Genomic DNA, 9668 nt, shown 5'->3' with positions numbered 1-9668 from the left:
GGGAAAGGGGTCTCTTGGCATGACAAAGGGGCTCTTAATCTGAGAAATTAGACCTTATGTCTTCTCCCTACCACTCCTCTCCATTTCTCTTGTGAATTGCAGTTTGAAGAGATTTTTAAGCAAAAAGCTGAAAGCAAAAACCTTAAGTTTTACTGCAATTTGGGAAATGTGCCAGTATATCTTAAGAAAAATAAGGATTGAAAACCAAGGCGCTGTTTATTTACATTTTATAGACATTTTACATGAATTCTCATCAATCAAGGAATTATTCATCTCGAGCACAGATATGGTGAAGATTATTAAAGCATTTTAATAGGCTATTATGATGACAATCAATCTTTTACACGATGCATTACAATATACTGTCCATAAAACTGGTGAAGGGCTCTTTATCGAAGGTATGGGACATGCTCTCCTCTTCTTTAGATCAAACCTGACTGCATCCCACCCCCAGGTGCTGTATGACCCCTATGGGTTTAGCACTCCCCTCCTAAATAATAATAATATGTATTGTCCATATAGCTATAGTACTTGCATAACAAAAAATTATAATACAGCCTTCCTGGTAACCACTTAAACCAATGGCACATTACACAAAGAATGCACATATGATTTAGGACCTGGGCATGAGAGCAGGAACTCCCAGAATTATCTGCAGCTATGACTGTGCATGTGAAGTATACTTTTGTAACTTAATACATTAAAAAAAAATGCTAAGGTAAAATTCTATTATAACATTCAAACACATTAGCTTGCAATCTACACAATAGTTATAAACCTCACATTACACCATCCATTTTTTCCTTGTTAAAAACAAATGGCATATGAATCTTCCCAATTTCTCTTATTATCAATCATTACCTCTAATGTGTTGTTTCCTTGTAGAACTCTTTTTGAGAGGATGAGGGAGAACTGGTGGAAGACCTTTAATACAAATAATTATTATAATCCTAACTAAGCACTGTTGGAATATGAGAATATTGAATTATTATACTGAGGTGGAAGCACTAAATGCATAGGTATCATACCATACCTGGGAAAAACTGGAGGAAATCAGGATCTATCCAAGGAAGGGGAAGGCAAATCTAATTCCTTGGGTCAAAAGCCTTTCACCAATATCAAAAAACCTCCCTCAACCAGTTCTGAATTCATATAAAGGAATTCAGGACTAATTGCAGGTGGAAAGTATGATGTCCACGCTTTGAAAGATTGGTGAAGATATTACAGCTGATGGGATACAGGAACTTATTTGCTGCTGCAGAAAAGCTCCTGGTCAAGTTAGCTAGCATTATTTCAGAGTAGCTTCAAACCTGAAGATATGTTTAATGCTGATGAGACAGATGTGTTCTGAAAGATGCCATCTAAAGCATACATAGCAAACAAAAGAAAACTACTCTTGGATTAATGGCTGAAAAATACCATTTCAATTTGCTTCTGTGCAGGGGAATGCACCAGGTGACTTTAAACGTAAACCCTTGTTTGTTTGTTGCTCCATGAATCCCTGTGCTTTAGTGGGTAAGACAAAAACATTTAGCCTGTTATTTGGAAGTCCACTGCCATGGCACAGGTGACAGGCCTTCTTTGCTGAGTAGTTCCAACATCACTTTATTCCTGAAGTGACAATGTAGCTGTCACTGAAAAATCTTGCATTTAGGGTTCTCTTCATCCTTTATAATTGTTGTCCTCAATTTCTGGAGGAAGTGGGGCCAGGTGTCAAGATTGTCTTCGTGCCACCAAATGCAACATCCTTGAAAAAAACATTGGATTGAAGAGTTATCAAAACTAAATGCCACTACACACACAAGAAGTGTGATCTATAAACTAGTGGCAGAGTTTTGGTGCAAATTCAACACTAGATACATGCCCCTATGTGAAAAAAAAAAAAGCATGGGATCATGTACCAATGCTGGATGGAGAAAAATATGGCCTAGTGTGGTGAATGATTTTGCTGGTTTTTCACCAGTGGAAAGTCAAGTTCATGAAAATGATCTTGCAAGGAGAGGGATTTGAAGATGTACAGGCATATGACATCAATTAATTCTTGGATGATGATGATAACTCAATTACAGAGGAAGTCTTGCAGGAATTAAATTCCCAGCTGCATAGAACATGACGAGGATGAAGAACCTGATATGAGAGTCACTGCATATTGTTTAAGTTGCAGACTTGTATATTGAAAAGGATCATGATTTGTCTTGAAGCATTGCTTCAAGATGAGTCATAATCAGATGGAGCAAATTTTTCCTTATCTGCTGTATAAAGAACTGCAGGGAAGAACAAACCAGATGCATATGAAAAGAGTACCTGAGCAGTAATCAACTGATGAACCTGCATCAACATCACAAGAATCCTAACCAACGTCAAAAAATCCCCAACCTTCAACTTTGGCTCACTTCAACATGTTCAGCATCCTGAACTCGACACGAAGGTAAGTAACAAAGTACAGTAGTAATGTAACTGTTTTTTAGGTAACATACTACTCTTTCTTTTAACTGTACGAACCTCACTAGAGTTCAGGTATTTTACAAAGCATCATCATCAACAATGTTAGGTAAGAAAAATCTTTATTTTTATTACATTAAAAAACTTGTTATATCTCTTGGAGGTATTAGGAATGCAACCCTATTTTTCCCAAATGTTTTTTAGTCCATAAATCATTAGTAGTGCAGTTTTCTAGAACATAACAGTGCAAATTTTGATCCACTCTACATCTACATCTTTTTTTTCTTGAAATCCAAACTATCCTGACCCATAGGCACTGTACACTCATAGTACCTTCAAGGGTGGCGAACTGATGCTGAGTCTTGTAACAAGAAATTGTAATTCCTTTTCTCCTTAGATCAAACTTGATAACCACCCATTCCTCAGCTGCTGTTTGACCCACATGGGTTTAGCACTTCCATATGAACATATTACAGAAATAATGCATGAGCCCATTTGTTTTCAAATTAAAATAATGCTCTAACCTATACATCTAATATAAACCTGAATACTGCTTATTTGTTTTTAACTTCTATGTCACAACCCACAAATAATTCAAATTCTTTTATTCAATTTTACTTAATGCTAAAATAATGAGTAGCTTTATTATAACAGCATTAGATATTTTTTCCCTTTTTAGAGAATCCCACCCTTTAAATAGATTCTTTGACTTTTAATAGAAACTAACTGCAGTAACTATGATTTTAATTTTCCTCTTGCACTCTCCCCTATGCCCATAAACCTCTGCCCTTGCACACTTTTGCCCTTCACTCTCTCATCACCTTTGCACATTCCTCTTTTGGCACATCCCTACTTGTAGCATTGTATGACCCTCTTGGGTTTAGTACTCAATTTGTTATTATTTATTTAGATGATGAAAATTATGCTGCATATATTTTAAGGAGAAACAGAATTAACTATTTTCTATTACCCCATTCTTAACCTATTTTATTCCAGGGTTTCTTGTAATGGTGTATGATAGACAGATAAGGTGTAGCGAGACACAGTGAAAGTTCTGCTAAAAAATTAACAGCCTATACCAAGCAAATAAAATTATAAATACTGTAGCAATTGAAAAACATACCACTGTTATTCACTGTGCAAAGGGTAAACAGTGTATAACTATCTGGATAAATACAATTACAATAGGCATTTTTGTAAGTATATGACTAGGATACACATACTACATTTGAGTCTATCTAGGAATACCTTGGTCAGTGGAGTTTCGTTTGTTTATATACATATGTTGTTTATCATGTGATGTATGTACAGACAATTGATGGTGAGAGAAAAAAAACATGATACAACTGGATTAAAATGAATAAACTAAAAACTAATCACTACTATAAGCAAAGTCCACTTCATGAAAGCCTTGATATGTAAAAAAGTACAAGTTTTAATTGTAAAATATACTCTGGGATAAGCCCAATTATAATAATGCTCTTATTGTAATTGTCAAGCTTAATAGTGGAAGCCAAGTTTATCAAATATTTAGAGCAGTCACAAAATTAACATAATTCATTTTAAACCAACATACAACCTGTACTTTTATTTATTAAAACATTAAATTTTAGTGCTTTCTGGTATATAATAATAATAATATATAAATAAAAAATAAATGTCTAATCAGCATAAAGCTCTCAAGATCAGATTACAATCACTTAGCTACTATACATATATTTCTTCACTTTAACACTTTAGTAATGTGACTGTGTCTTTAAAGACAAATTAAATTCACATTTCATGAAACCTGATGTATGCATTGGTAAGTGCTATTTCAAGTGTTATACTGCGAGAGTTCTCCATGTACTGAAAAAGTTATATAATGAAATGAAATCTGGAAACTTCTGCACAAAAACAAATTTTACATGAAGGGTAAGTTTGATGTATTGTACACAGGCTATGAATTAAATTACTGTATACTTGTTTCTAAAGTTAGCAATATCTAGTGTTGATCATTTGTATTTTCCAACAACTTGAATATGTACTGCATGTCAAACATATTTATGCAACAAATATCAGAGCCAAGCTAATCAGAAAGCACTACTGTTACGAAGAATGGCATTTTCCTAACTAATAATTACTATGCAAATTGAAACACCTGTAAATTTTTAATAATTAGCTTAACATATGACTGAAGAACTGTAACTCAAAAACACCTTTACTATCAGTCATTATCAGAGGATTTAGGCCTATACAAGACAATACACAATGGTTAAACCATCTCATTTAAAAATTAACTTTTTGAATCAGAATTCCATCCTCATCATGGCCTGTATGTTGACTAATGAATCACTTGCTGTATTATCTCCAGGTTTGAAAACATTCTATTGTGAGTGAATGCTTTGGGTTACTTTTACTACAAAGTAACATTATTTAAAAGATGTTGTTTTAACATTAAATCTGGCAAGAATAGATGTCATAATTATCTTTATTTTAATTGGCTTTTGTATTATATTATACAGGTTGACCATCACTAATCTGGCATCATCGGGACCTGTAGGTGTCGGATTAGTGATTTTGCCAGATTATAGAGTGGTTAGGTTAGAATACACTTAACCCAATGGCGATATTTACACACTGGCAATTTTACTCACTTTACACTCTATTTTTGGCTCATTACATTGTTCCAGTCAGCCAAAGTCATGCCTATTTCGCTAGTATTCCTTCTATTCTATCGATTGAGTACAAGAAACTGCCCATTTACCTATTTCAACTAACCAATAAAGTGATCAGAAGTCAGTAATTTGACCAATTTCACAAAATTTCAAGAGATGCCAGTTTCAAAATAGGGTCCAGAATAAACAATGCAGACATTCCTGGCACTAAAATAACATTTTCTTTGTTCATTAGTCATATCTCCAGGACCCTCTTATATTACGCTTGCTTTCCATTTTGAATTTTTATTCATACAAAAAACAGAAGATTTACTGTTATGTAGACTACTGCATTACTGTAATAATTGCATAAATAATATCAACCCATTCGTGAACACATATTAGACGGACACATACTGGATGTGTGACATTATCTGTTTACTCTTGAACACTGGCAAAAATCGAACATTTCTGCTACTTTGAGTTCAACTTCAAGGTACTTTCTGTCCTGAAACCAATCAAAAATCACCTCTATTTCCATAATATATCTTCCATTCTATCAAATGAGGCCAAAAAACTGAGAATACAACCATAAAAACCATACAAAAATACAACACAAAGTTGCTGTTTTACACCAAAAACACAGTCGCAGTTTTTTCCTCATTGTGCACTGCGTGCTGCAGTTTTTTTTTATATAGTGCACACTTACCATACAGACCTATTCTCTCGTATGTAGGCCCAAATTTAATGGTCACAGCTTATCTCAGTAAGCTGAGCTCATGGTGTCATACTATAGGACCAACAGTGGCTTCAAAGCCACTTTATCTTTTATGGACAAGAAGAAGAATTTCCTTTATTCGTTGTAACCATGGCTAGGGCTAAAACTGAGCAGGTTATAACAATAAATGAAGAAAAACAAATTGGAATGACTTATGCAGCAAAGAGCGCCACCAAACAGTAGTGGCAGGTTGGTGTGGCAACCCGGGAAATTTGAAATTACTCTAACCAAATTAGTGCTGGATTACTGATGGAACCAGATTAGTGAGTGCCAGGTTAGTGATGGCTGACCTGTAATGCAGAGTAAATTTTTCAGCTGTTTTATTAAAAATTTGAAAAAGCATTAACTAAAACTTTTATTCCTCTATAATTTTACTCTAATAACACAAGAAGAGAAATAAAAATACAGTACCATGTACCTGAAAATGCTTTCTAATTTCCTTCTACTAAGTATTTATTTAAATATATTGTGCATTTTAGTCCATCAGAGTTAATCTTATCCAGGAGGTAAGCACCAAAAATAGAGCCAATCTCCAGCTTTGGTTAATTAAAAAAATATTAACTGTTTTCTCAACCTTTGTAATAAAGAGTCCTACTGTTAATGGATTTAAACATATACTACACAAGAGTGCTTTTAGTGACTACTTGTACATGATTTACCAATATAAAATTAGCTATAGTACTTGTTTATACAACTGATTGGGACTATCACCATTAAGAACATTAAAGTTTATAAAATATAAAGTAATAAAGCTACAATCCCAATGAATATACAGTAGAGTACAATACTTCAATAACATTGTTTCAGAAATAAGACTATGTTTATAACCTCTTGCAAAGGCATTAATATAGTAAGTCATCTGACAATATTTAACTACAGAGATGAGATTAAAATTATTGCCAATAGTTGAGCTATACTTAACAAAAACAAGTGCTAAAATTTAACATCAACATTCTTATGGAAAAGATAAATACACTTTACCAATATATACTTGAGTCTATTGTCTCCTATTAAGGCAGGGAAACTCAAGTCTGGCTTACCAGTTTTTCCTGAATCCCTTCATACATATTACCCTGCTCACTCTTCGACAGCGAGTCAAGTCTGAAAAAACTTTATCTTTACTCACTCTGATCTAACACTTGCTCCCAAGCCCGAGCACCTAAAACATCACTTACCCCAACCTACAATATAATATTTAACCTTTTCACTGTTGCGACCAAAAATAAAGTGCTGACAGTTTTTCGGAGGGGGAGGGGGGGGGGGGCAATGATGCCAAAAATGCAAAATTTGATGGAAAATTTGCAGAAGCAAATTGGTCTGGATGCAATTTATGCACTGCCGAATTTTACCTAATTTGAGTCCCATTTTAAGCCAATTCCAATGCTCAATTTCTCTAGTGTGCTTTTCATTCTATTGAATGAGTACAAAATATTGCCCAATCAACTATCAGAACTACCCTTCAATGCATGAAGAACTCAGTTATTTGGCCAATTTTGCATAAAATTAAATTTTTTTTTAATATAATCATGTCCCTAGGCCTCTCCTATATACACCTACCGTCCGACTTACGACCTGCTCGACATACGACGACTCAACTTACAACCGTGTTTTTTATGCCAAATTTCTGGGAAATAAACAAGTGTTTGTGTTGTACAGTGTTTATCCTAAACCTTACAGCATAAAATACAGTACTAACAGCATAAAAAGTAAAGTAAAACATGAAATACCAAAATAAAACAATAAAAATAAAACAATAAAATAAAGTCATTACAAAAATGTTATGTTGATATTCAGTAGTAAAGTTCGACTTACGTCCATTTTGACTTACGACTGGTTTCTCGGAACCGAACTTGGTCGTAAGTCGGATGGTAGGTGTAACACTTTTCCTCCGTTTTGAATCCATCGCCACAAAAAATTGAAGTTTCACCCTATTTTTCAGATTAACAAATAGAACAAAGGAAGATTAGTCATGGTTTAGGCCATCCCAATAATTGAAACAGTAAAAACCCATAAGAGAGACAAGGGGGGGATGAAGGGTATGCCCTATCCTTCCTCAGGAAAGACATCACTAAGTGAATATTCCTGCCACTTTAAGTCCCATGTTGATATTCAGTAGTAAAGTTCGGCTTACGTCCATTTTGACTTACGACTGGTTTCTCGGAACCGAACTTGGTCGTAAGTCGGATGGTAGGTGTAACACTTTTCCTCCATTTTGAATCCATCGCCACAAAAAATTGAAGTTTCACCCTATTTTTCAGATTAACAAATAGAACAAAGGAAGATTGGTCATGGTTTAGGCCATCCCAATAATTGAAACACAGTAAAAACCCATAAGAGAGACAAGGGGGGGATGAAGGGTATGCCCTATCCTTCCTCAGGAAAGACATCACTAAGTGAATATTCCTGCCACTTTAAGTCCCATTTCAAGCTATTCCCGTCAGAAACCAACTAAAATCATCTTTATAGCACTAATGTGTCTTCCATTTTATGAAGCGATACTATGAAATAGACAATAAAATCATAAAAACCCTCTCTAGAAATCACTTCATGTACTGTGTGGGGTAGGATATTTTTATACTCTGCACATTCACCCTCATTGCACAGACCCATTCTCTAATGTCTAGGCCTATGTTTGCCAATAACAGTGTATCTGAGGAAGCTGTGCTTAAAATGTAGATTTATGTAAATGACACTGGTGTCAATGAAAAATCTACATGGGAGACAGTGAAAGGGTTAAGTATGTCAGCTGCAAAACTTGGAGTACAATTTTATGTAATTCACAGACCTCCCTAAAACTTAATATTCATATCAGTAAATATAAAGACAAACATTTTGAAGGACTAGTTTTTTTAAGTGATCCAAACTTACCATTGCAACAGATATGCAGACATCAAACCATATCCAATAAAAAGCAAAATGCACCACATACAGAATGGCCAAAGAGGCACATGCTATCGAAGTTTATCTTGCATGTAGTAAGGTATGTCTTACATTGCACCAGTATAACTTGTAAGTTGGTTACTTGATTAACACATATGCAGGAAGAATCTTCACAAGCATCAAACACTTTTCAGCATGCAGGAAAACTCCTGTTGAGAAAAATTATCCAATCATTATAAATGGCTTTTCTTGCCAAAACTACAAAATAAATCTTCTTTCAACACACTGGCTGTATCCCACTGAGGCGGGGTGGCCCAAGAGGAAAAACAAAAGTTTCTCCTATTACATTTAGTAATATATACAGGAGAAGAGGTTACTAGCCCCTTGCTCTACAAAATAAATATCATATAATACCTATTCAAGAATCAACTTATCATTATTTTTAACAAGTTATTACCAGCTATCCTTGAAATACAAGCTATTATAATATGTAAAAATGTTACCTGCTCTAGAATATAATTTTTTTAAAAGAGGTGAAAAGTACATGTCAGCTTTGAACTTGTAGAAAAGTTATTTATTACTACCCCTCATAAATACACAAAATAAAAAAAAATGAGAGAGAGAAAAAGAAAGAGAAAGAAAAAATGAGACAAAAAGAATAAAAAAGAGAAAGAAAAGAGAGAAGAGAGAGGTGAGAGAGAAGAGAGAGGTGAGAGAGAGGAGAGAGGTGAGAGAGAAGAGAGAGGTGAGAGAGAAGAAAGAGGTGAGAGAGAGGAGAAAGGAGAGACAGAAAGATGTTTCACTGATGTAGGTAACAGCTCTTAGCTTGTCAATAAGGTTAGGAATCCTTAACCTGTAAATAGCTTGTCAACAAAGCTAGGAATCCTTAACCCCTTGACTGTCGCAACTCCAAATCCTGAGGTGTCTCCTGG

The 9668-nt window shown here is 34.6% G+C and overlaps 1 protein-coding gene across 3 annotated transcripts in view; it reads right to left on the bottom strand.

The window, feature by feature from the left end:
- Positions 1 to 212: 212 nt before the first annotated feature.
- The window catches only part of LOC128688334 (protein phosphatase methylesterase 1), a 48501-nt gene continuing 39045 nt past the window's right edge, over positions 213 to 9668 (bottom strand). For 2 of the 3 annotated variants that reach the window (XM_053776109.2, XM_053776108.2), the window contains exon 10: positions 213 to 8945. Coding sequence is in view for 1 of the 3 variants with exons in the window: in XM_053776108.2 (XP_053632083.1) it covers positions 8927 to 8945 (19 nt within the window). In the remaining 2 variants the exon portion in view is untranslated. The remainder of the gene's footprint in view (positions 8946 to 9668) is intronic. The other variant, XR_008406982.2, reaches the window with a different exon arrangement.

This window comes from Cherax quadricarinatus, chromosome 19 (genome assembly GCF_038502225.1).
Source record: "Cherax quadricarinatus isolate ZL_2023a chromosome 19, ASM3850222v1, whole genome shotgun sequence".
Taxonomy (NCBI): domain Eukaryota; kingdom Metazoa; phylum Arthropoda; class Malacostraca; order Decapoda; family Parastacidae; genus Cherax; species Cherax quadricarinatus.
The sequence above is the reverse complement of the archived record's forward strand: the minus strand, read 5'-3'. Positions and strand labels throughout refer to the sequence as shown.